This window comes from Nyctereutes procyonoides, unplaced genomic scaffold (assembly GCF_905146905.1).
Source record: "Nyctereutes procyonoides isolate TBG_1078 unplaced genomic scaffold, NYPRO_anot_genome, whole genome shotgun sequence".
Taxonomy (NCBI): Eukaryota; Metazoa; Chordata; class Mammalia; order Carnivora; family Canidae; genus Nyctereutes; species Nyctereutes procyonoides.
The window spans coordinates 16,944,161-16,971,906 of NW_026575134.1; the positions used below are offsets into that span (position 1 = coordinate 16,944,161).

The window sequence follows — 27,746 nt, forward strand, 5'->3', positions numbered from 1 at the left end:
CCTGATTGACTTTTGGGTAGTCCAATCCTGGCTTACGCTTATTTTGGAGATAACATCTAAAACCTGAATCCTGTTCTGGAATCCCCCCTACTCCTGCCAAATTCTTTTTTTTTTTTTTTTAAGATTTCATTTATTTATTCTTGAGAGACACAGGGAGACAGAGAGAGAGAGAGAGAGTGGCAGAGACACAGGCAGAGGAAGAAGCAGGCTCCATGCAGGGAGCCCGATGCAGGACTCGATTCTGGGTCTCCAGGATCACAACCTGGGGCTGAAGGTGGCGCTAAACCTCTGAGCCACCGGGGCTGCACTCCTGCCAAATTCTAATTGCAAATTTTAACTCAAACATATTTTGTTTTGTTCTTTTTCCAGGTCTTCTTTCCAATATACATGATCTTTGATTGCTTACCCTTTCTCTTCTGTAATTTCCCCACATTTGGCCCTTCTTTATGCACTTGTCACATTTTACATTTTAAAAGCAATTCCCTTGTTTTTACCAAATATCCACAGTCTATGCAGCTAGTGAGTCATCAAGGTCTACTGACAACCAAAGATATACCTTTGAATAGGTGTCTCCAGAGAAAACATTTACTTTGGCAAATGAGCAAGACAGTTTATTTCGGTGTGACAAGAAAATATTAGAACTTCTATTTATAGTTATTTTTGTCTTGTTTTATTTTTATATGATATGATGTATTATATATAAGATACATATACTATACATTTATAAGATAATATATGTATATATTTGAATAGTTGTATGTCTATATAATTTGTAAGTATATTAATACACATTTATTGAAAGTTTATGCTCAAGATATGTTTACTGTGGTATGTAAGATTTTAAAAATTTGGCAATCATACCAGAGAGCAGCAGAGTACAAGAGGAGAAGAATACAAATAATAGTACTAGCTACTATTTATTGACCGCTTACTATGCACCAGCGACTATTCATTTACTTTATTCATATTAACTCAATCCTCCCAACAACTCTGTGAAGTAGGTGTCATATTAAGGTACCATGTTATTTCCCTGTTGCAAATGAGATCATTGAGGAATTGAGAGGTTGGGTAATTTATCCAGAGACACAGAATGTCTAAGTGGCAGGATATGAACTCAGGCTGGTGGGACCCAGACTCTGTGCTCTTAACCACCTTTGTATCTGCAGTTATTAAACAGGGTGTGAGGAAGGACCGCACTTAGTGTCCTGATGGCAATCTATGGGAGCTCATTTTCCTTACTCCTATGCTAAGAGGCATCTTCTCTTCCCTCTGGACATTCTCTCATCTTGAACCTCCTTTGCATCTAGATGTTGAGGCCACAAAAATAAATCAGAGATGGATACTGCCCTCAAGAAGCTAAAGTCAATGCAGAAGATAAAACAATTATATAGCTATTTATATAATATTTATGTAATAGAAAGTAAGAAAGACAAAAAAAAAAAAAACGAAAATCTATAGGGATTTGGAAGAGGCAAGTCTTCCCCTTTGAACTGGGGAAAAGTTTGTGGAGTAAGCCACATTTGGGCTGGCTTGAAGCTGAGGCTTATTACCCAAATCACCATATAATATATTAGGTAAAAAACTGTATCATGAAAGTATCTTTGGAAAAGTCTGTTTGAGGCTTTGGCCTTTCCCCTTTACAAAACGCCTCCATATGTAAAAGAAGTAGTCTCCTTAGCCTTAGCTAAGCCTTGCTCAGCCTGGTTTCCCCGGCAGGGAGGGTGGGAATGCAGGGAAATGTCTCACTACAAGGTGAGAAGACAGGCTTTATAGAGTTCAATTTTGGTAGCAATGCCCAGATTTCCCAGCTTGGTGTGCCCAGGCCACAGCCATGGCTACACTCACCTGCTCTGATGCCTAGTAGGAGCAAGACTATCTTTGGTGGCATATATGATGCCCAAGAAATTGTAGCTTTGAATCCAGTTTATAACTTAAAATTGTGGAAGTTGCATTTTAGCCTTTGAAGCAGCCAAAAACGGTCTTCATTATAGAAAATGGTTCTTGACAGTACAAGATTTTTTTCAAAATTACCAATAGGGAAAACTCCCCCACAAATTTTAGTAGTAGAATTCATCGGAACCTAATGAGGTAAATAGTCAAAAGTTGGGTATGCACCACAAGGGGAGTTTTTTGAAGCTGAGAGCTGCCACCTGTTGAGGTAGTTTAAATCAGGGTTTTGGCAAAAGTACGTTATTGTGACAGTAAATGTCAGTGAAACTCAAGTCTCCTCTACATACCCAATTTAGGAATGTGGTCATTAAGCCTTCCCACACTGTGACTCAGCTCCGAAGATACAGAAATTATTTAACTCACTGAGACATTTGGAAGTTTACTTCAAAATTGTTAACCCACAGCAAAACTGGTTGGTATGTGGGATGGGAGCCAAACTTGACAATTTTTGTGTTTTCTCCCCATCTTCACTACAAAAGATATTGTCTCGGAAGGATGCTTAGTCTGACATTTTCTAAGACAAGAAAATCAACGGCATTGATATATGTATGAATCTGCATCACTGGAGCCAGAAAGCATAATCTTATCTGTAGGGGAGAAATGGAATTTCATGAGTGATTATGTTGAAACATGCCTACAGACTTAAGTTACTTATGACTTACATGTCTCTAAAGGAAAATATGAATTACAAAGAAAGAAGTTCTGACTTACTTCTCAGATCTGTACTGACTTATGCCAAACATAAAGCCTAAGACCAATCTTTATGCCTCAGATTTTCCATGGATGAGAATGCTACCATGAATGTATTATAGACCTTCCAATATGTTTTTATAAGTTATTCTTTAATTTTAAAACCTCTAAGAAAGTTCAGCTTCAAAGAATATTAGGTTTTTTTTTTTTTTAAGGCTTAAAGCAGAACTGATTCAAGCAGTTCAAAACATGGACAGATGTTACTGAAAGGGTTTTCAGATACTAAGTGCCTTGAATCTCCCTTTAAAGCTCACTTCATCTTTTAATAAATTATTCTTAGTTTAAATATTCCTTCTTACTTTAAATTTCCTCTGGTTCCCTGAACTCTATCCATTCTCTATGAATGTTATCCTACTCCTTGTGACATAATAATTCCTATATTTATTAAAACATAATTATTTAAAAAAACAATTCTTTGTACTCTTGAAGACACTTATAAAGGATGGATCAACCAACTAATATATATTGAGAACCTACTGTATTATAAATATGATGCTTGTGAAGGGGGTATAAAAAGCCAGCAGAAAAACTAACAACTCAGGAGACAACAGATGTTGGTGAGGATGGGGAGAAAGGGAAACTTTTGTACACTGTTGGTGGGAATGCAAACTGGTGCAACCAGTCTGGAGAACAGTGTGGTGATTCCTCAAAAAATTTAAAAAAAAGAACTACCCTATGACCCAGCAATTGTACTACTAGGTATTTATCTAAAGATACAAACAGTGATTCAAAGGGGCACATGCACCCCAATGTTTATAGCAGCAATGTCCACAATAGCCAAACAATGGAAAGAGCCCAGATGTCCACTGACAGATGAATGGGTAAAGAAGATGTGGGGGATACACACACATACACACACATACACGCACATCCCATATATATATATGGGATATACATATATAGAATGGAATATTACTCAGCCATCAAAAGGATGAAATCTTGCCATTTGCAATGATATACATGGAACTAGAGGGTATTATGCTAAGTGAAATAAGTCTGTCAGAGAAAGACAAATACCATGATTTCACTCATATGTGGAATTTAAGAAACAAAATAGATGAACGTAGGGAAAGAGAAGGAAAAATAAAATAAGATGAAAATTGAGGAGGCAAACTGAACTCTAGGAAATAAACTGAGGGCTGCTGGAGGTGAAGTGGGTAGAGGGAAGGGATAACTGGGTGATGGGCATTAAGGAGGGCACTTGATGTAATGAGCACTGGTTGTTATACGCAACTGATGAATGAATCACTAAATTCTACCTCTGAAACTTAAAAAAAAAAAATTAGTCAAATTCCACACACCACACAATACTTTTGAGAGACTTCCTGCATTCCCATTGAAAAACTAGTTGAATTTCCAAGCTAAGATTTAAGACAAATAATTCCAGTCCTTCAAAGCCAGATTCCCCTCTGCACCACCACTGGGTAGTCCCTCTATACTTGATTATCTCCAAAGACAGGGACTTCACTGTCTCCTGACGAGCTGCCCCCTCCAATGTTTGACATCACTTAGTCACTAGAGAAGACAGATCTCCATACAAAGTTAGCCACAACACAGGAATAAGTCAAGTACTGTAACTGCTCAATCAGTTGAAAAAGACAAGTTCCACATGATGTCAGAGGAAAGAGGAAATGCTGTTGATTCTTGTGGTCAGGAAAAGATAGTGATTGAGGGTTATACCACTAATATCTTTTTTTTTAAGATTTTATTTATTTATTCATGAGACACGCAGAGAGAGAGAGAGAGAGAGAGAGAAGAGAGAGAGGCAGAGACACAGGCAGAGGGAGAAGCATGCTCCACGCAGGTAGCCTGACGTGGCTCCAGGATCACTCTCTGGGCTGAAGGCGGTGCTAAACCGCTGAGCCACCCGGGCTGCCCATCCAATATCTTTTAGTATTATCTTTTACCTCCTAGGCTAAACCACCACTGCTAGAAAATTTCCCTCTTTTATTAACTTGTTAAAGAAAATAGTGGGCTGACTAGTTCTTCCCAGTCTTCCTTAGGGCTGAAAGGAGTGGAAATTAGCATACTCAGTGGAGGGAAGTCCACTGGGGTCATCCTGAGGGCCATCAAGTGATCCAAGGGGCCAGGCCAGGCCCTTCCCTCAGTTCTGAGAGGAAAATGATAGGTAGTCCAATGGACATCCATTTTTACACATAAATAAGCAATGCCTTACTAGTGACTCACTAGTTACTGAAATCTAATATTTGTAACTAAAATTAATGGTAAGCCATCATTTACTGAGGTCTCTAGTATTCTAAGAGTTTGAGCTGCTTCACAATGAAGCAAAACTTCTAGAGTGAGCACATGTTGATAATTTCTAATTTCTATAATTTGGGGCAGGGACTTTTTAAAGTATGGTATTAGTATATCTTGAACTCATCATGGTTTCCTACTCATCTTGACTTAGGATATTTTTACAACTACTATCAGGCTTACTTTTATGGATCCTTTTGTAGTTGTATAACTGCTCGGTTGTAAACTTTTGAATGTTATTTCCTCATGGATTCTTTTCATTCAGTTCTTGCTTTTTTTAACTGAAAAGTGGGAATGAAAATTAAGAACTACTAAAGTAAAGGGAAGGATATCCAATGATTTCTAGGCCTTTGCTAGCCCTAGAAATTTCAGATGAACATTTTGGTATTTCAAGAACAATGCTAGAGGATAGATATTATTTTCCCTGATTAAAAAAAAAAAAAAAAAAAAAAAGAAGGGATTCCTGTGTGGCTCAGCAGTTTAGCCCCTGCCTACAGCCTGGGGTGTGATCCTGGAGTCTCAGGATCAAGTCCCACATCAGGCTCCCTGGGAGGAGCCTGCTTCTCCTTCTGCCTGTGTCTCTGCCTCTCTCTCTGTGTCTCTCATGAATAAATAAATAAAATCTTAAAAAAAAAACAAAAACAAAACCTCAGGTCTGCTTGATTCCAAAGACCCTGTCTTTTTGTTACATTAACACCATCTCCCATCTAATTCTCCCTTCCAGATTCTTTTGCCTCCAGTCATTTGACTGAATCTAACTCTAAGAATTACTAATCACATAGGTAAACTCTCATTAGCACTAAATTCAGGAAAACCAAATTCTGTTAACAGGAATTTGAATATTAGTAAACTGTTAAGCTGGTGTGTGAATGTCTCTTGTTAAAAAAATTTTTTTTGACGTAATAGCTTTTATTTTCCAACAAGATGTACCACATCTGTATTTCAAGGACTGAAATGCATAATAAACTGTTCCCATAATAAACTGTATCTCCCTTTAAACTCTTTGGGAAGAAAAACAAAACAAAACAAACAAAAAAACTAAGTTGTTTTCTTTTTTTCAACACTGTAGCTACATTTCAGCTCTGCAGAGTTTCTCACCAGCAAGATATTGGAAGTTTCAATGTGGTTTAAAGGAATGAATGTGAATTATGAACTAGTATGTGACAATGAATGACCACCAAGTGCAGCCTCACAGAAGGCACTTTTCTCTTTGACGTTTGAGAAAGAATTAAAGGCACATGCAGAGCTGGCCGAGAAACAGAGAAAAGGGATGGAAAAAAGAATACTCATTTTTGTCCAATGTTTTTCTTTTTAAGATGAACTTTTAAAGAACCTTGCAATTTGCACATCTTGAGTTGATAACTTGTGTGATATTCCTGCAGTTTTTATCCAATAACGTTGTGGGAAAGGTTTGGGGAACTGAACGAGCATAAATACATGTAGCAAAATTACTTTCTAACCTGCCTAAACTCTAGGGCATTTTGTAAGGTTATGTTCCTTTCAGAATTCATTTTGGTCTTTCTACCACATCTGTCACAACCCCCCCCCCCCAAAAAAAAAAAAAAACCTATGGGTAAGTAAACAGATGCACACAACATTTGAATAATTCTAAGATGAAAAAACCTTTGACTTTGGAATTTCCTGCAGGCATTCTGCAAAGGCTCACTGATCTTGGAACACTTGGATGTCTCTTATTGCCCCCAGCTGTCAGATGAGATTATCAAAGCACTGGCCATTTATTGCATTTACCTCACATCTCTCAGCATTGCTGGCTGTCCAAAGGTATGTGCAGGAGTCAGAGTTCAGATGTGTCCAGTTGAAGCACTGACAAAGACCCCAGGCAGGGTAGCAGTCAGGGGTTAGGCTCATCGCAGAATTTGTCTTCTTCGCTATGACTGAGGTATTCATTACATTTTTTTTTCTTTCCCCAAATTGGAAATAATTTTATTTTATTCAAATAAAGTTTTATTTTATAAACCATATCATTTTATGGTTTCATTTATTTCAAAGTAGAATTTTCAAAAAGTTAAAAACAATTCTCATCCAAATATGAAAATGTGCTAAAGGTTTATTTATTCATTAGTGGTAAAACCAGGTCATAGAGCATTTGATCAAACTGAGTATTTATAGGAACTGAAGAAAAAGAATGTTGGAATGCGATTGTTAGGTTAGATACAAAACTGGTTAATGTCCTAGAAGGTAATAAATCCATAACCTTGGAGTTATAGTTACCACCAGATAGAAATAATGTACATTTCTCCTGGACAAAATATAACAAGTTATAACGTAACTTCACTGAGTTTGGGCCCTAGTCAATAGTTATTAGTAGGCATAATCTCTTATAGAATTCCTCTGGTGAGCCTGTTAAAAAATGTTCTATATGACATTGAAAAGACATGTAATCATCTTTTGTCTTCTTTTCAGTGTTTGATCATTTTTCTTGATATTTGTTAATAAAAGAAATATATACTTATTGTAAAACCCTTGGACTACATATAAAAACAAAAAGAAGAAAGTAAAAAACCTGTTGTCATACTGCCATCCAGACATAACCATTGTTGGAATTTTATACTTAATCTTCTAGAATATTTTTCTATTTCCACAGAGATTAGAAATAGTTATAGAAGGTTTGTGTTTGTCTTTTTTTTTTTTTTAAGAATAGAATCACACTTTCCAAAATATATTGTAGCCTACTTTCTTTTCTGTTACTACATATCACTATGTCAAGAAATAGAGATCTCTGAATCTGGATTAATATAGCAACTGAATATATGCATATAATTTTGGTCCCTCTTGAAACCCTACAGAACTGCAGAAGAAGGGTGAATGCCTATGTTGATCAGGACAACAGGAGAGGAGAAAAGAGCAAGAAAATGTTAGAAGCTTGAAAGTAGATCAACTAATTTAGCAGGCCAGAGATAGCTTTGAATCCTAAGCCAACAGTAGAGAAACCTAAGGGGAAAAATTGATTTATATCACGATCTTCAAATTTGATAGCACTGCTTGTCTCTGGAACTGGGTTAAAGAAATGGCTAAAATGGAGTGCCTGATGGCTCAGTTAGTTAAGTGAGGCTCAGGTCATGATCCTGGGGTCCTGGGATTGAGCTCTGAATCCCCTTGCTGAGCAGAGGGCCTGCTTCTCCCTCTCTCACTCCTGCTCCCTCTGCTTGTGCTCTCTTGCTCTCTGTCAAATAAATAAAATCTTAGGAAAAAAAAAAAAGAATGTGGCTAAAATGAGGAAGGCTGGGTTAAAAGTTCTTGAGAAGTAGACAGATCCCTAGATTTCTTCCTCTACTTCACACCTCTGGGCAGCTGCCCTTCCCTACCTTCACCAAAAGATTAGATATTTATTTCCCAGATTTCTCAATCCTGGCATTATTGATATTTTAGATGAGATAATTCTTTGTAGTGAGGGGTTGTTGTTCCATGCACTGTAAAATGTTCAACAGCATCCTTGCCTCTACCCACTATATGCCAGTAGCTCCTGGTCCCCCATACCCCCTTCTCGTAACAATAAAAAAATGTCTCCAGATATTGCCAAATGTCCTCTGGGGAGCAAAACTGCTCTCTACCACTTATTCTACAGATAGTAAAAACAGAGGGCTGCTGGGGGGCACCTCGGTGAGGCTCAGCTGATTAAGTGTCCAACTCATGTTTCCGGCTCAGGTCACGATTTCATGGGTTAAGGAATCAGGCTCAGCACTCAGTAGGGAGTTGGCTTAAGAATTCTCTCCCTTCTGATGCACCCCCCCCCCCCCCAATGAATGAATCAATCTTAAGAAAGCCTTCAGAAAACAGAGGGTTGCTGGGCTGGGAGATACTATGTATAATTTAGAGTTTGGGTACAAAAGTGAAAACAGGAATTAAGTGACTGCCAAATGCAGAGACGCTCAAGAACTCTTCTAACGCAGCATCTAGAATGTGGCTGCCAGGTCTTCCCCTTCAGGCAGGAGACCGGGACAGGACCCTCTTTTCTGGAGGCTCTGACTAGTGCAGGATGAAAGACAGAAAAATATTGACATTTGGGGGTTTACCAACTAATAATCCATCTAACCATTGAAGCTTTATGTAGAGAAGACCCATATCATGCACTCAGAGCTTCCCATCAGTGTTTAGTCCTTTTGTTATTAATAAATGGTAGACAATCAAGGATTACCAGACATAACAAACAAGCCTCTAAAGTAGAAGATAAAGACCAAAACAAATAAAACAAAAACAAAAACAAAACAAAACTTGGAGGAATAAAAACATGCAGAGGAAAGAGAACTAAAAAATCTTTAAAAAGACAATCCTCAGGGATCCCTGGGTGGTGCAGTGGTTTGGCGCCTGCCTTTGGCCCAGGGCACGATCCTGGAGACCCGGGATCGAATCCCACGTCGGACTCCCGGTGCATGGAGCCTGCTTCTCCCTCTGCCTATGTCTCTGCCTCTCTCTCTCTCTGTGTGACTATCATAAATAAATAAAATTTTTTTAAAAAAAGACAATCCTCAGAAATTACAAGAACATTTAACAACCGTGTTGTCTTTGGTGGTGCACACTGATGGACTTCTTTTTAGGAAAGTGTCACCCAAACTCTCAGGATGCCATGCATTCCAGCTAGTCTAAAAATTCAGCTTCTCAGCTGTTTAGTTTGTGTGGTGAGTAGATTAAGAGAGTGAAGCTAAAACCTCCTAGTTCCTCCATAGTTAACTGTGCTATAGTAAGGAAGAGGAGGTGGGGGGAGAGGGGGGAATGATGTGGTAAATTGTGACAAAATTAATTTAGAAAGTTCACAGCAGGGCAGCCCCAGTGGCTCAGCGGTTTAGTGCCGCCTGCAGCCCAGGGTGTGATCCTAGAGACCCTGGATCAAGTCCCATATCAGTCTCCCTGCATGGAGCCTGCTTCTCCCTTTGCCTGTGTCTTTGCCTCTCTCCCTCTCTCCTCTCTGTGTATTCTCATGAATAAATAAATAAAATCTTAAAAAAAAAAGAAAGTTCACAGCAAAATTCTTGTTTAATGATATACTTGTTTAGAACTAGAGAAACCAAATGTCTCTCTGGTCAGCATCATCTGGTTCTAGAAGTGGGTCAGGATACTTAGCAGCACTGACCATGGACCCTCTGCAGAGTTCTTGTTTTCATTGCATACAGACATGTGGACACATGGGAAACACATGGCTCACTGGGAATTACCCTGGCCATAAAGCAGGCACAGATGGGGACTCAGCTTTTTAGTGGCTCTACTAATTAGAGGGGAAAGTAGGAGAATGAGAGAAGTAAAGACTCCAGTGAGAAGAGGAGTTGGGGCAGAGGATTTTTTGGGGGGTTTTTTGGTTTTTGGTAAGGAGAAGCTGAGGGAATTCCTCCTATAAACTGGGCAGAGGATACTATCTTGCAGCCTAGAAACTAAGGAGGATGTTACACAAATAAGATATTACAAAACAAATCACCCTATATCAAATATCTAGGGTGAAAAAAAGGGAAAGGAGTAGATTATTCCAGAACCTCAATGGAAGAGAGAAGAAGGGTTTAGCTTTATTATCTCTGTGAATCAAGTAAGCATCCTGATTCAAAAGATGTAGTGACTATAATCTGGGCCAATCAGAATACTCCTCATTGAGAAATCATAAGGCTATGGGTCCAGTCTAATGTATTCCACCTACATTGCTTTTTATTTATTTTTTATTTTTTTTCATTGCTTTTTAAAGTTAAATCTTATTTTACTTTAAATTCCAATATAGTTGACATACAATGTTATATTTCTACCTACATTGGTTTTGATGAGCCATTAAGCACGTTAGTGTCTGACTCATCATCCTTGGCTAGGTTTCTCAAAAGCCTACAAGTCAGTCTTGAATGGTCACCTTATCCATCTCCTGGATGAACAGCTCTTTCTTTCTTATTTTATTTTATTTTATTATTTTATTATTATTTTATTTTATTTTTTTGACCAGCTCTTTCTTGCAACCAACTCACCAAGTTCAGTAATTAGTACTGTGATCCCATCTTACCCAGCACTGAAGTGAGAATAACAATCTCTGCTCATTAGGACCTTGTATCGGGAAGTTAAGAATTTAGCCAGTCACCTCCAACTCTAGTTCCCAGCCCCATAAGTCCCAACAACAACAGTTCAGTCATTGAGCATCTTGAGCTTCTGATCTATGGAAATGTTGGCCTTCTTTTTCACTCCTTCAGAAGCAATAAATCCTAGCTCTCTGAACTCTATCCATCCTGGACTCTTGCATCTCCTCACTGTCTTTCTTGTGTTCTACAATTCTGAGGGCTTTTTTTCCCTTCCTATTTCTTTCCAATGACATCAGATCCTCAGAGACAAACACAGTATATGGCAGGAATGTCTGAAGGCATTTTTGGGAGAATCAGACACAATGTTAAACCTTGGTCCTAAACATGTTCTGAAGACAGGCCATGCTCAGACAATGACAACATCTGTTTTTTCAAACTTAGAAAGTGTACATTTCAAACTGAAGGGTTTTCTGTATAAGTCTCTAAATTTATATTAAAACCAAGAGCCAAGCCTCATGGCATTTTTAAAAAAGATTTGATTTATTTATTCATGAGAGACAGACAAGAGAGAGGGAGAGGAGAGAGGCAGAGACACAGGCAGAGGGAGAAGCAGGCTCCATGCAGGGAGCCCAGTGTGGGACTCGATTCCAGGACTCCAGGATCACGTCCTGAGTCAAAGGCAGATGCTCAACCACTGAGCCACCCAGGCGTCCCTCATGGCATGTTTTTTTTTTTAGAATGTTCAGACATTTAAAATGAGAAATTAAATCCAGTTGGAAAAAAAAATTCCTTTGAGGAAAATAATCTCGTTGATTCTACAGCCAGTCTCAGTTTAGCTATGAATTCAAAAGCTAGACCTTGAGTGAGTAAAATAATCTAAGAATTGGAGTTGAAAAAAAAAAAAGAATTGGAGTTGAATTATCTCTGCAGAACATGTGGGCAAACTCAAGATGTTGGAACCCGGATGCCTGGGTGGCTCAGCAGTTGAGCATCTGCCTTTGACTCAGGGCTTGATCCTGGAGACCCCGGATCGAGTCCCACATGGGGCTTCCTGCAAGGAGCCTGCTTCTCCCTCTGCCTGTGTCTCTGCCTCTCTCTGTGTCTCTCATGAATGAATAAATAAAATCTTAAAAAAAAAATTCGGAACCCTCAGCAGAATTTCTCAGAATAAGATTCATGTGGTCTCTGTGGTCTTCTGCTCTTTCTTCCCCTGCCTACAAACATGTCTCCCCTACTTGTCCCTTTCCATAACTGTGTTACTCTACCCACAAACCATAAGAGATGTTCAGATTCCTCAGAGTAATTTGACCTTGTATGCGGGTTAACTTCGTAGTTTTGTAACATACTATGTTATTAACCCTCTGTTTCTAAACTGATGATGCCTTAGAGTGAATTCAAGTTTAAAGCCAAATCCCATAATGGCAACATTTCATAAGATGCTCATATTGGTGTGATAGGTATTACTAAGGAAATTTTGATGAAATTACCCATCCAAAATAGACAACTCTAAAATGAAAATAACTGCAAGATCACAAAGTCTATTGGCACTACCTAAAATATAATTTTCTGTTCTGCAAACAGTTAAATGACTAACATGAGTTATAGGTTCATCCCGTGACAAGCTGGCAAGAGTTTTGATTCTGTTTGTTATGGACTGAATTTTTGCCCCCCACTCATTCATGTGTTGAAACTCTTATTCTCAACGTGATAGTATTAGGAGGTAAGGCTTTAGGGAGGCAATTAGGTTTAGATTGAGGTCATGAGTGCAGAGCCACCATGATGGAATTACTGTTCTTGTAAGAATAGGAAGAAACTAGAGCTATTTCTCTGCCTTGTGAAGATACAGCAAGAAAGTAGCCATCTGCAAACCAGGAAGAGGGTCTTCACCAGACACTCAGTCTGTGGGTAAACTAATCTTAAGACTCCTCAGCTTCCAGAACTATGCAAAACAAATGTCTGTTGTTTAAACTACTCAGTCTATGGTATTTTGTTACAGCAGCTCAAATTGCCTAGTACACATTCTTTCTTGGGATGGAGTTCATCAGAATAATCAGTACTTAACTTTGGCTGTGTGTTCAGATTACTGACTCAGCGATGGAGATGTTATCGGCAAAATGCCATTACTTGCACATTTTGGATATTTCTGGTTGTGTCCTGCTTACTGACCAAATGCTTGAGGACCTTCAGATGGGCTGCAAACAACTTCGAATCCTTAAGATGCAATACTGCAGACTTATTTCCAAGTAAGTACGAACCCGAATATGAAAAGCTTTGAGAACAACTTTCTGAGAAAACAGAATGGCATTTGTAATACATAGTGGCTTTCAGAGTTATGAAGTTTCATTTTACTTTTTGCCTAATTGAAGTCAACATTTTGAACTGAACATTATTATGCTTTCTTGTAAAATGGTCTTTGCGGTTTTATATCCCTTTACTAGCAGACCTTCTCACCTCCCTTTCTTTGACCATGCCAGTGTTAAAAAGCTTATTAACTCTGCTCATCGTAGAACTATCATGACGTCTTCCTCTACTCTTCTCTCAAAAATTATTTCTATTCAGTTAATCTCCCCTACAGGCTAAGAAATAATTAGATTAAACCAGTTAACAATTAAGTATAAATTACTAACAGTTCCCCTAAGCCCCATCTCTCTCAAAGCTAGTTGCTTGATAGTTGTTACTCATTTAGGGATTTCCTCTAAGAGCTACAGCTCAGAGTAAAGTATTCTGGCTTGACTGCTACAGGCCAAGTGCTGGTTCCTACAATTTGCAAAATGTTTCCATGGAAGCAAACGTTAGATAAATAAGCACTCTATATAAGGAGAGGGTCTCAGGTGTCTACTCTGTGAGTTTTAAAATATAAAGCAGTTATTTGCTTCATTGTTTAGTTGGTTTCCTTATTGGTGGCGAGTAAAAACATGCAAGTATTTTTAGCTGACCTGATGAAGTAACTGGTGGAGTGTTCAAAATGAGAATTCTTGACCAATCCCTGAAGGTCTGGTTCTTTGCAGCAGGCTGGAAAAATGAATACTAAGAATTAATATTATCAAAGTATAAAGTGTAAGCACATATATGTCACAGAGGAACTTTCTTAATTAAATAGTCTTGGCACGAGCTGAACTAGGAGATCTGATCACTTGAAGCCTGAGGAAGAAAATGGTTTCTGATCCAAGGCTGTATGTGTTAAAATGAAATGAAATGGGGGGCAGGGGGGAAGCACACAAAAATTATTACTTTGTAAGATAGGCACTCTCATTGAGCCTGGGCCTGATTGGGGGAGGCCAACTGAAGCTGGGTCAGAAGAAAAGAAGCAGGTCTTTGAAAATTTTTGAAGAGGAATGGAGACTCATACCCTTTATAATAGGTCTAGAGATGACTAAAATAGATATTATTAACTTCATTGAGAAAGGATACCATAAAATAAGGTCCTGGGAGTCCCTGCCAACCCTGTCATATCATTAAACAAACAATTTTGGGTAAGATGACAATGAATGAATAACTCATTACACAAAAGAGTCTGGCTTCTAATCTTCTCATTGCGTTTTGACAAAATTAGTATTTTGGGGAGGTAATATCACTAAACTTCTAATAAGTGGGATTTTAAGTAAGAATGAATGGAGACTTTCTAGTACGGGTCTACACGAACCTAATTATAGTATGGGATATTAAAATATGATAAAAATGGTGTTTGGTTAAGAAGACCCAAAATATTTTGTAATATCCTAATCCTGCCTTCAAAGTCACTAGATTAAAAATATGTGATGAAAACAAAATAAGGCAAAGTAAGACTTTATTACTAGCTAGGCTTGGCCTCCAAAACCCAATGCAAAACTCTAGTTAACTAGTTGGATCTATGAAAAATTCCTTTACCTAAGCTAGGACAGTCAAGGCCTATTTTGTTTTCTACCACCCACAGCTGGCTGTCCCTACCAGCAAGAAGCAGAGACATGGTCCTAGCGTTTAGAGGGCACCTGGCTTGTCTGTCCATCTCATTGTCTAAAAAGGCCAAACCACCTCAGTCTTCCTCATAGGCCCACCCCTGCTACGCTCCAGTAGGAAAGAGGCCTAGAATCCTCTGATTCTGTCTTTGTCTAGCAATAAAGAAGGGAAGTCCCCACAGTAGAGTGGCTTGGAGAATCCTAGCATTTGGACTAGTAAGGCTCTGCAAATACTTGTCTTGACTTCCAACTTCTCGGACAGGTACTGTTTTTTAGTCAAGGAGCTTCCAAAATACCTGGTCTGAAAACTTTGATTGGAGAAGTGTTAAGGCTAGGTAGGTCAGGTTTGTTTGGGGGCAGCTCTAAGGATTATAAAGCAGCTTCCTCCTCCACTTAAATCCTTGGGTGGAATTGGAAATGTTGCACAGAATATGTGGCCCTTTCAAGACTCAAGTTTGTGCTGATGTCTAATCACTTACTTATATTGACTCTAAAAAATCAGAGTTGTTTGCTCTTTCCATGACTAATGTGGCTCCCTCAACTGCAATGGCCATTTTGTCTGGGTGAAATAGAATATTTGGTAGTTGGGATAGAGGAAATTTTTCTTGCGTGGGAAGTGGTTCAATGGCTTTGAATCACAGTGTTGGGCTCCCACATGTTTGTTTCCACTTGAACAAGAAAATATTCTATGATGTGGCTCTTAAAATCCAATTACTGTCATCAGAAGAAACTTTTCTATGTATAAATTACCCTATACTCAATGGAATCTAAAAATTTTGAGCCAGATTTGCAAACCAAAGACGCCTGTCCAGCTGAAGTGGGGGAGTAGGAAACTTTTGGTCAAAGAGCAAATTGGCAAATTTTGCAAGAGAGCTTTCAGCAGGAGCTATACTGTCATTCTACCAACCCCAGAGCCTAAAGGGATCACAAGAAGTGGTTCCAGAAGCATCATGTGGAGACATAATCTAGGCTCCTTTAATTCAAGGAGGAATAAGTAGCAACTATGATCATAAACATGACAAAAATATCAGTTTAGATTTGAATCAATTGTGTACAATCAACTTTTTAACATATGGCCTTCGGTGGGAAAAACAAGCAATGGAAAGGAAGAAGAGCATAGTTGAAGAGAGGGAACAAGACCCAAACAATGGTCTCCACAACCCAGGAGGGTCTGAGCCACAAAGAGGTAAAAGAGACATTAAGTCTATAATTAGCAAAGAATAAAGGGCCTTTTCTGACATTTTTGTGTCCAGAGTCCAAAACTTTCAACTCTAAAGAGATGAGTAGAGTCTTGGTGGCTTTTAGAGCTCCAAAAAGAGATATCCTGAAGGCCTTTGTAGCAGTTGCTGGCTGGCAGCATGAAGTACTAGCCAACCCCCGTGAGAGGTCTGTTGCTAGGAAGTAAAACTCTTATCAGACTTCTCTTCAGCTCATGGAAAAATCTTTGGGGAAAGGCCTTTGTAATCTGGAGCTACTGAATGTTATTAGTATGAACAAATAATATTACCTAACAATTATTATCTATTTATTCTGTTAATCCTATTTTGTTTACTATCTCATCTAATGCTCATAAATGCCACCATATTTAAAAGTGAATAAGGTAACTCCTTTAAACAGCTTAAATAAAGCTCCAAGGTCAAACAAATAAAAGGCAGAGCCATACTTTTTGTACCTATATCTTAATCATCACAGTGGTGCTCTTTTGCCCTTAGCTTAGTGATTTTCAAGCTTTTTTTAAAGCTCTGACATTCAAAGAACTTGATAAATAAGGGGAGACATGAGTTCTGATGTCCCCAATTCACTTGCTGATGTGTACATTTGAGAGGCTGCTGATTCCAGCAATCTGCATTGGCTCCAACACTCCACCCCCTTTTATGCTACTCAAGAAACTAGGAGGAAATGTATGTGAGAGCAAGTAGTGTTATTATAGAAATAACTTTAAAGCCCCTTTAATTTATAAAAACCAAAAGTCACTTAAAATCGTCAGTACCTCATTATTACTAAACATCTAATGTGATACTTCACAACTGTTTGTATGTATCATTTGGAAAATCATGTTCTCTACTGATCCAGAGATGCCTGCCTCACCAAGTTAAATGAATAATGATCACTAAGCAGTGCACTGATTCGGTTCCCAAAGCATTTCCTACAAGGTCCAAGGGTCTTAGAGACAACTTAGGTCAAGCCAGAGTGGAAAAGAGTCAAAGGATTCCATATGTACCCTAAGAGATTTAGAACACATAGTAATTCCTAAGCAGACATCTTCTTTTCAACATTCCTTAGCTCCCATATATTGATCATACCAGGCCACCAAACTACTTTGATAACTAAAGAGAGAGAGAGTTCTTTTTGGCAGGAATGTTCGGTTTCTACATTTTTCAAGTTTCTGGATACTTTTCAAAAGTGCATGTGTGCAAACACACAGCAAAACAGGATTTGTGAAAAAGCACTCAGAGATATTTGCTGGCAGACACCATGCTGGTCTGTTTTGTTGGCCAGGTCCTGAGTCTTAGGAGTCAGTCCTAAGAGGATGGATGCCACAGGTTCAAGTAAGGTGGTAAGGACAGCTAGTTCATGGGCTAAGGATTTTCTAAAAGGTGGAGAGAAAGTGGATTAGGGAATAGTTTATGCTGGCATTCAAATTCTAATAAGCTCAGATTTGCCCCAAGACAGATTCAGATTTTCATTTTTTTCCCATTACCGTGCTGTGAAAGCAGACACACTTTAAGATCCGCTTCAGAAACACTCTAAACTACAGAAAGCCTTAACATCCTGGCCTTTGAGACTGGGCAAGAAGGGAAGGGAGAAGGATCGGAGACCTGATCCTTTGCTCCTCTCTGGTCTGTAAGCATCACCTCCAATGGTCAGGGGACCTTCGGATGTTGAGTTTCAATGAAGCTGACGAAGAGTACAACAAAAAGCAGTGATTGCCACTAAGAGCTACGATAAAGTGATAAAGGTGGCATGGAGTCAAGAAATAAGGGGTCAAAAAAAAAAAAAAAAGAAATAAGGGGTCAGCACCCCTAAGCCTTGTGTTGCTCAAGGACAATTGTATTTCACCAAGAGAGGACATTTTTCACAGGAATTTTATATCTGCTTTTCAGAAAAGGAAGATCCCTCCCTGCCCCAGCAACAACGCACTGACCACCACTTGCAGCCAGTGAGAAACTGCCACAACCTCAAACTCTTGTTCTTTTCCAATAAACTTTTGTTGAAAACAACCCTCCCCAATTTCTTCCTAAAACATAATAAAAGCTGACCTTCCCTTTTTCTTTTTGAACTTGTTTATGCCTTACCATAGCTTGCTTGTCCTTAATTGCAATTCCTCTGCTATTCCCAAGTAAATTTATTTTTTACCTTAAATAAAATTGCTCTTTTCTCTGTTTGAAGTTAACAGCACATACCACTGGGTACTTCCCCCATGGGTAGTGCTTAATACGAAACTCAAGTTCACTCTGTCCCATAGGATTGCATTTAACAAGTCCTCTTCCCTATTCATTCCCTATTTTTTCTTGTCTATATTGAGGATTTAGTATCCCCAACTTGCTGGTTATCTTCTCAAACTCCCATTATTTGCCCTAATTATCATCTCATTTACCCTGGCTTGTAGCTGACTGGGGAACTGTATGACCCATTATTCATATGTTACAAATTTAGCAATAAGAGTTTTTATCTTCCTACCAGTTATCTAGACCTTTCAAAAACTGTTGCTCTTCTGAGGCCAAAGGATACATATACTTTAGTCAATTACTTACAAATCTTTTACTCCTCAAACTCATCCTTTTCCTAAAGCTCAAGGCCATTATTGCCTATAGTTGTACTGGTCTTATCATCAGTGACACTGAATCATTACCCAGCTACTGTGAACTACAGTATGCGAGGCCAGAGCTCTGCTGTTTGGGAGGATCCTGGCAGGGGGCAAGACGGTGTTGGAAAAACCAACCTAAGAATGCCTCAAACAAACCTGCAGGACGTAAGAGAGCTAAAAGGGCTTCCCTTGTTGGTGTAAACTGCTGAAAATGTCTTGTTTGGGTTCCCACTGAAGATACAAAGAAATGGAATATACCCTTAAATAATTTACTATCTTCTTAAAAGGAAAACATCAAAGTTTATTTTTATTATTTATTTATTTTATTTTATTTTATTTTAAAGATTTTAAAAATTTATTTATTCATGAGAGACACACACAGAGAGAGGTGGAGACACAGGCAGAGGGAGAAGCAGGCTCCATGCAGGGAGCCGGACGTGGGATTTGATCCTGGATCCCGGTATCACACCCTGAGCTGAAGGCAGACCCTCAACTGCTGAGCCTCCCAGGCATCCCAATAAAGTTTAAAATTATAAACAATTAATGCCATGAAGCTATGTATTGGAAAGAAATTAACTTCATGATCAACTTTCTATAGAGTTCAGAGGAGAAACTGACTGGGTGTGGGTCTTTACAAGAGGCTGGATTGAAGTTTTGAAAGATGGATTGAGTTTAAATAGGCAGACATGTGGTGAAGGGTTAGTAACAATGAAGCTCTGCTGCCGAGGTAGTGTTTTATATTTGAAGCTGATGGTGCCAATATTTTATGCTTCAGATTCCCTTGACATTTGGTAATACGTTACAGTAAGTACTCAAGGGAAAACAATCTTCATAAAAAACACCCTCAAAACCATAACAATCTCAGCTCCATAGAATTGGAAGGGGAGAATAATCTTCAGAAGAAAATGGGAGAAAGCTAAAGATATAACACTCTTACTACTGCACAATGATGTCCTACTTAGAGGACATATAAAGATCATATATAAGAATTTTCAAATGTAGGACCACACTAAAAAAAAAATTAAGACATTATCAGAATGTAAAACTTCATCTTTGACCATAAACTTAAAATTTTCAAATTTGAGAATAAGTACTTCTCTAAAGAGAAGACACTGGTTTGCCAAGTTTTAGTTCATAGGGTTGGTGGCTCAGAACTAGAAATTACCATAATTTGCTTTTACTTATGTTATTCTTTAAACTTGTGTGTTTTGTTTTGTTTTAGTTTTTGTTTTATGTGAGTGGAATTATATATGCCAAAAAGCAATGTGGTAAGAGATGGAATTAGTAATGCTGTGGTTGTCTTCCTGTTGAATTTGTTATAATTATTTTAATCCATCTAAAATTTGGTTTAAATGAAATGCATTTTAAACAACTGATGCATCTCAGCCTTTTCCAATTTCATTGTGCTGCCTGAACACATATAGCCATTGAGCACAAATTTAACTCAAAGCATGTGGTAATACCAGCTTCTTTATCAATGACTGTTTCCAGACTTTTGCAATTAATAACTCAGTGTAATATATGGTAATAGTGGGCAAAGTAGCCCCTTCATAGGCAAATATCATTACTCATTTCTGATCCTACAGAAATTGCCAATTACTCTTTTTTTTTTTTTTTTTTTTAGTACTGGCCTCCTCAATATTCAAACCAACTTCCTAGAAAAATGGCATTGTTGTACCCTTGAAAACCCTTGAGAAGGCATTTTTGAGTTAGATATACTATTTTTTTTTCTAATGCTGTGATATTGTGATTTATGAGAAATATATATTGGTCTTTCGTCATGGTTCTTGGCTCACAGCTCCCCAAACGCTTGAAATTTCCTGGGCTACAAGAACAATGAGAGCATCTTTTGTCATAATATTTGGTCTTGTCCTCAGTTCCTGAAATCAATTCAGAGCCATAAAAGTGAACTGGGTGTTTTGTTATTTATAACAAACTCCTTTCCACGCCAACTGGGTTTATGTTAATGAGGTGACTTTTGGAAAGCACCTTAGGATGGAAGCTGGTTGTCAGAGGAACCAACCAAGAACAGAGGGGTAGAACTTTCAGTCCCACCCTCTGACTTCCTGGGAGGGGAGAGAGGCTAGAGATTAAATCAATCAACAATGGCCAATGATTTCATCAAACATGTCCACATAATGAAGCCTCCATAAAATCCTAAATGGACAGGGTTTGGAGAGCTTCCAGGTTGGTTAGTATGTGTGGATTTGGAAAGTGGTGCACTAGAGAAAGCATGGAAGTTCTGTACCCTTTCCCCACACCCTGTCCCATATATCTCTTCCACCTGGCTATTCCTGAGTTATACTCATTTATAAAATACCAGTGAATCAGTAAGCAAAATGTTTCTCTGAGTTTTGTGAGCAACTCCAGCAAATTAATCAAACCCAAGAAGGTGGGGGTAGGGGGGGGCCGGGGTTGTTGGAACTTTTGTTCTATAGCCAGTCAGTCAGAAGCCTGAGTGACAACCTGGACTTGCAACTGGTATCTGAAGTGGAGGGCAGTCTAGTGAGGATGAGCCTTTAATCTGTGGAATCTGATGCTGTCTCTGGGTAGACAGTGTCAAAATTAAGTTGAATTGTAGGATACCCAGCTGCTGTCTAAGAATTGCTTAGTTAGGGGTGGAAACTTCCACCCACCTATCTTAAAATTTGGGTCCAGAATCACGTTTAGGTGCTTTTTCCCTTTCTTCCTAAGGGAAGACTAATATTTTAGTCTAAGAAAGACTTTCCTAAGAAAGACTAATATTTTTAATCATTTTGGTCACTGACACCTTTGAGAGTTTGATGAAGCACAAACCCTCTCCTCAGAAAAATATATATTAGATACAAAACTGCATACATTTTCAGGGAATTCATGGACTTCCCTGAAGTTCATCCATCTATCCAACAGGGATCTGTGGACTCTGGGTTAAGAGCTCCTGCATGGTGGGACTTCATAGATTGGCTGGTTAGAGTACTCCCTCATCAAAGAAACTAGAGATACTGGGGCAGAAGACTCACTCAAGAGCACTAGAGTGGCCTCAGTGTTCCCACTCCATTGCCATGCATAGTTTCCCTAACCATTCACTGAGTCTGTTCATCTCTGATCCCACTGAACCAGAGAGCTACGGAGCTACTTAAACTTTGGGATCCTGAATATTTGTATACTCTCTCAGGAATGCAAAAGAGCTGTCCAATTCATTTGCCTTGAGACAGTTCTTTAAATTTGCTCTGGTTTGAAAATTCTGTGCTAGCAATTACTTCTGCAACTGGCTAATGCAAATCACTCTTATTGCAGGGAGGCAGCAAGGAGAATGTCATCTATGGTTCAGCAGCAAGAATATAACCCTAATGACCCTCCACTTTGGTTTGGCTATGATTATGAAGGCAAGCCTCTTACAAAACAAGAGATAACACCACTTAAAGAAGATGAAGAAATCACAGTGACAGATTCAATATACAGTGGTGAAGAGGAAGTAGTATGACCTTCAGCCTCAAGCAAGAAGAACAAAAAATCTAGAAGTTGGTAGCTTAATTTGATGAAAGTATTTTTACCAGCTGGATCTCAACAGTGTAACCAAGCAGCAAATCATCTCCTGATTTTTATTCCAACTACAAATATTTCTAAATACATTATTAGTTCTTCTAATTGGTTTAATCATGATTTTTTTTAAAAAGCCAAATCAAGTATTGCTACTATGTAAATTTTCTACTTAAATTTACCTTCATCAAACAAACGGTGCTGATGAGATTATCAAATCTAAGGTTACAGTTATATAAAATAACCCTGAGAGATGTGACGTTTTTGACAAGGAATTTAGAAGCTTTTCTTCACAAAAGAAAGCAGAGATGGTCATATGAGTCAGTGTAAGAGTTTGAGCCTGGGTAATGATTTTAAGGATCTGTGATGATTTAAAAAATGTAGACATACATCTTTAAAGGAAACAAGGCTTTCTTAGTTATTTCCAGACATTTAACAATAAGAACTAAATGCCACTTAACCCAGGACTCACCTTCACATTTGATTTAACAGTCAGGGATAAGTTAAATAGAAATATGAACTACATGTGAATTGAAAGGATATCCCTGCAATGTTTCAGAAAGATCTTTAAAAAAAAAAAAGATTTTGTTTATTTATTCATGAGAGACGGGGGGGGGGGGGCAAGGGAGGGAGAGAGGCAGAGACACAGGCAGAGGGAGAAGCAGACTCCATGCAGGGAGCCCGATGTGGGACTTGATCCTGGATCCCAGGATTACACCCTGGGTGGAAGGCAGATGCCTAACCACTGAGGCACCAGGTGTCCCGAAAAATCTCTTTTTAATCACATCTGTGCTACAGAGGAATTTTAACAACCATACTATGTCAAAAAAGATGCTCTTCCTATTTTATGCTAAAAGGTATGGATTGTCACATACCTCCTTATTAAGCTTTCACCTGTGGATTTTTATCACTATTGATATTTCTGTTGAGGGTCCAGGAAAAAGCACAACTCTGTTCTGTCACAAATGACCTGTGTTGGTGATACCGGATCAGTCTTTAACCTATTTTCTCCATTACTTTTAAAAAAATTCCAGTGTAGTTAACGTGCAGTATTATATTAGTTTTAGGTATACAGTTTTAGTTTTAGGTATACAATACTTTTAGGTCTAGTTTTAGGTATACGATATAGTGATTCAGTAATTCCATGTATTACGAAGTGCTCATTATGGCAAGTGCACTCCTAATCCCCATCACCTATTTCACCGATCCCCCCACTTACCTCCCCTCTGGTAACCATCATTTTGTTCTGTATAGTTAAGAGTCTCTTTTTGTCTCATTTTGTCACTTTTTTGTTTTTTAAATTCGACATGAGTGAAATCATATGCTATTTGTCTTATTCTGACTTATTTCACTTAGCATAATACTCTCTAGCTCCAACCATATTATTGTAAATGGTAAGATTTCATTCTTCTTTATTGCTGAATAATATTCCACTGTGGACCACATCTTCTTTATCCATCCATCGATGGACATTTGGGTTGCTTCTGTAATTTAGCTACTGTAAATAATGCTGCATTAAACATATGAGTATATACATCCCTTAGAATTAGCATTTTCATATTCTTTGGGTAAATACCTACAAGTGTGATTGCTGGATCATATTGTAGCTCTATTTTTTAATTTTCTGAGGAACCTCTGCACTGTCTTCCACAGTGCCTGCACCAGTCTGCATTCCCACAGACAGTGCAAAAGAGTTCCCTTTTCTCTAAATCCTCACCTCTGTTTGTTGTTTCCTGTGTTTTTTATTTTAGCCATTCTAATGGGTACAAGGTGGTATCTCATGCATTTGATTTACATTTCTCTGAAAATGAGTGATGTTGAGTCTTTTCATGTGTCTGTTTGCCATCTGGATGTCTTAATTGGAGAAATGTCTGTTCATATCTTCCATTTAATTGGATTATTTGTTTCTTTGGTGTTGAGTTGTAGAACAGTTTATTTTTGCTTTTGTTTCCCTTGCCTCAGGAGACAGATCTAGGTAGATGTTAGGGAAATTACTGCCTATGCTCTCTTCTAGGATTTTTTATGGTTTCAGATCTCACATTTAGTTAGGTTCTTAATCCATTTTGAATTAATTTTTGTGTATGGTGTAGGAAAGTGGTCCAGTATCATTCTTTTGCATGTAGTTGTCCAGTTTTCAAAACACCATTTATTGAAGAGACGGTCTTTTTTTCCCATTGCATACTTTTGCTTCCTTCATCAAAAATTGATCATATAATTGTGGGTTTATTTCTGGTCTTTCTATTCTGTTCCATTGATCTGTTTATTTTTGTGCCAGCACCATACTGTTTTGAATACTATAGCATTTTTTTTTAAGATTTTATTTATTCATTCTTAAGAGAGCACAAGAGAGAGGCAGAGACACAGGCAGAGGGAGAAGCAGGCTCCACGCAAGGAGCCCGATGTGGGACTTGATCCCAGGACTCTAGGATCATGTCCTGGGCCGAAGGCAGGTGCCAAACTGCTGAGCCACCCAGGGATCCCTATAAATCTTGATGTCATGAAGACTAACTAAAGGATACTATGAGATGTTCCACGAAGTTTACTTTGTCTCGTAAATATGAAGAGTAGAACTCCAAATAAATAAAATATTAACAAGAAACTATTATAAATCATAGTATTTGAGGTTTATTAGAAAGCATTATTTAAGAAAGCATTATTTCCAAAAAAAAAAAAATAAGAAAGCATTATTTAAGATCCAAAAGATAGGTCTATTCAGTCTTGGGTAAGTTAAATACCCCAGAAGTAGACAAGTAAGGTTTGAAAGAGAAATTCAGGAAATTGTACAGTATGCTACTGTAAAAGTATAAATCAATATTCATACAGACTATAAAATAGCTGAATTATCTCCTCTTTCCAATGCATTATATCTTAAATAATACAAAAAAAATTAAGAATTGGTGGCAAATGCATCACATTTATGATGTTTTATTCATAGCTTCAATTTACATTGATGTCATAAGAAGTACTAAGTAGCAAACATATTACAAGAGAGCTATGGTGCAAGAAATTCTAGGATAACTGCCCCCATTACCTATGCCGTTGTATAATCTCCTCCTCTTGAGTGTAAATGGAAATTATAAATATGATGAGATAGCACTTCCATGATTATGTTACAGTATATGGCAAAACAAAGATTATTCCGGGTAGGTCTGATCTAATCAACTGACCCTTTATTTTTTAAAGATTTATTCATTTATTCATGAGAGACAGAGAGAGGCAGAGAAACAGGCAGAGGGAGAAACAGGCTCTCCACGAGGAGCCCTATGTGGGACTTGATCCCAGGACCCCGGGATCATGACCTGAGCCAAAGGCAGATGCTCAACCACTGAGCCACTCAGGTGCCCTCCAGTGAGGTCTTTAAAAGCAGTTTCTCCAGCTGGTTGCAGACGAGATCAGGTATTGAAGTACCAGGATCACTGAATGCATCATTGCTGGCTTTATAATGGAGGAATGCGAGTGGCCCATGGAAACTTAAAGTGATCACAGATGGACAGCAAGAAAACAGAGAGCTCAGTAGTAGTTACAAGAAGCTGGATTTTGTCAACAATCTGAACAAGCTTGAAAGTAGATTTTTTCCCCCCAGAGCATCTAGATGAGAACATATTCTGGTTAATGCCTTGAGTCCAGCCTTGTCCACCCTGAGCAGAGAACGCAGCCACGCAGGTGTCTTGATCTACAAAACTGTAAGCTAAAAATAAGTGTTATTTTAAGTCGGTAAGTTTGTGTAGTTTCATGACAGGGAAAGAGAAAACAAATACAATAGCTAAGTAAAAATTTTGAAAAGGCCCCCACAAGACAATTCACCAGTATTCATTCACTCCAATTTGTTGTTTTCAACATTGAGATGAACTATGGTTTTTGCATTTTTGTAGTCACAGATCTGTTAATCATTGTTAGAAATTGCAAAGATTTTATTTATTTATTCATGAGAGACACACAGAGACAGAGACATAAGCGAGAAGCAGGCTCCATCCCAGGACCCCGGGATCCCGACCTGAGCCAAAGGCAGATGCTCAACCACTGAGCCACCCAAGCACCCCGTCATTGTTAAAAATTATAAATATAACTCAAACCATCCTTAGTCCTGCAGTTTCAGGGACTGAAACCAGCTTTGACTTCTAACATTTACAGTGCCTTCTGGGGCATCGGCCTTAATCCATTTTTCATGTTTGCTTGCTTGGTTCATGAGCCCTGAAACACAAAATTGCATAAAGTTACATCTTCATTGACAAGAGCAATATCTGACTACATAGATCCTAACAATCCATCTCTGAAACTGAAAGATACTTTTGGAACAGCAAAAATCTTAGAAAAGATAGCCTGAGTTGGGAGAGCTGCAAAGGGGTTACCTGAGCTTATTCCCTCCTTTCATTTTCTCAGAACAACTGAAAGGGAAGCTACTCTTTTATTTGTATTTAGTTTTTTTTTGTATGCAGGTTTTAAAAAGAGCTCAACTGACAAACTACATGTGCTTAACATATGCAATAAAGTTTTGACATACTTAAAACTGTGAAACCCATCTCTTCAATCAAATTAATGAATATATCCACCACTCCTACAAGTTGCCTTGTGCTCCTTTGTCATCTCTTCCTCCTGCCCCTTTCCTGTCACCTCCAGACACTTCTCCCCAACCCCTCAATCACTGATCTGCTTTGTGTCATACAGATTAGTTGCATTTTCTAAAATTTTAATAAATGGAACAAAATAATATGTATTTTATTCTTTTAAAAAAATCTAGGTGCTTCCACTCAAGATAATCATTTTGAGGTTCATTCATACTGAGGCAGGTATCAGGTAGTTCCCTGATCAGTACTTCGCTGAAGCCTCACGGGCACCGTGTGCAGCTCCATCTCCTCTCTGGAATGGTCTCTTGTGAAATCTAGCAGTCTTGGTCTCCCCAGATGCTCAGTCCAGTGTCCTCCTCTGCAGGAGTCTTTTGGGCTCTGTATTACCCCTCCTTGTCCTGCAACCTGGAAATTACCTCCGGGGAATAAGCTGTAGCAGGCATAGAGCTCACCAGGTTTATTTCCCATTTCTCTTTTAGTTCTACGTTTTTTTTCTTTGAATCAAGGTAACTAAAGCTCCACTGTAATTCTGGATTTAAGAGACCAATCAGGGAATCCCTGGGTGGCTCAGCAGTTTAGCGCCTGCCTGCCTACAGCCCGGGGTGTGATCCTGGAGTCCCACACTGGGCTCCCTGCATGGAGCCTGCTTCTCTCTCTGCCTGTGTCTCTGCCTCTCTCTGACTTTCATGAATAAATAAAATCTTTAAAAAAAAAAACAAGAGACCAATCAAATCTGAACTGAATCCAAGCACACAAATCAGGAAATAACTCTTTTCTTTAGTATAGTTTTTTCCTTTGTTAGTAACATGTGATGTTCTTAGTTGATGAAAAGGTGTTGGACACCAATCCAATCTTCGTGTCTTTGATATAAAGTATACCTTGGATACAAATTCTTCTCTGAGTTCTTGCCTCCCCTTTAATCTGAGCCATAATCTTGTCTATGTCTTAAGGTTCATTGCAT

At 38.5% G+C, this 27,746-nt stretch overlaps 2 protein-coding genes across 2 annotated transcripts in view; one reads left to right on the forward strand and one right to left on the reverse strand.

Annotated features, from left to right (window-relative positions):
* Positions 1-22,328, forward strand: part of FBXL13 (F-box and leucine rich repeat protein 13) — a 204,839-nt gene extending 182,511 nt beyond the window's left edge. The window contains exons 19-21 of the mRNA XM_055301082.1: positions 6,604-6,738; positions 13,038-13,201; positions 21,978-22,328. Of these exons, the coding sequence (XP_055157057.1) occupies positions 6,604-6,738; positions 13,038-13,201; positions 21,978-22,164 (486 nt within the window). The 3' untranslated portion in view covers positions 22,165-22,328. The remainder of the gene's footprint in view (positions 1-6,603; positions 6,739-13,037; positions 13,202-21,977) is intronic.
* Positions 22,329-24,873: 2,545 nt separating this feature from the next.
* Positions 24,874-27,746, reverse strand: part of FAM185A (family with sequence similarity 185 member A) — a 56,601-nt gene continuing 53,728 nt past the window's right edge. Inside the window, exon 8 of the mRNA XM_055300806.1 lies at positions 24,874-26,411. Within this exon, the coding sequence (XP_055156781.1) occupies positions 26,299-26,411 (113 nt within the window). The 3' untranslated portion in view covers positions 24,874-26,298. The remainder of the gene's footprint in view (positions 26,412-27,746) is intronic.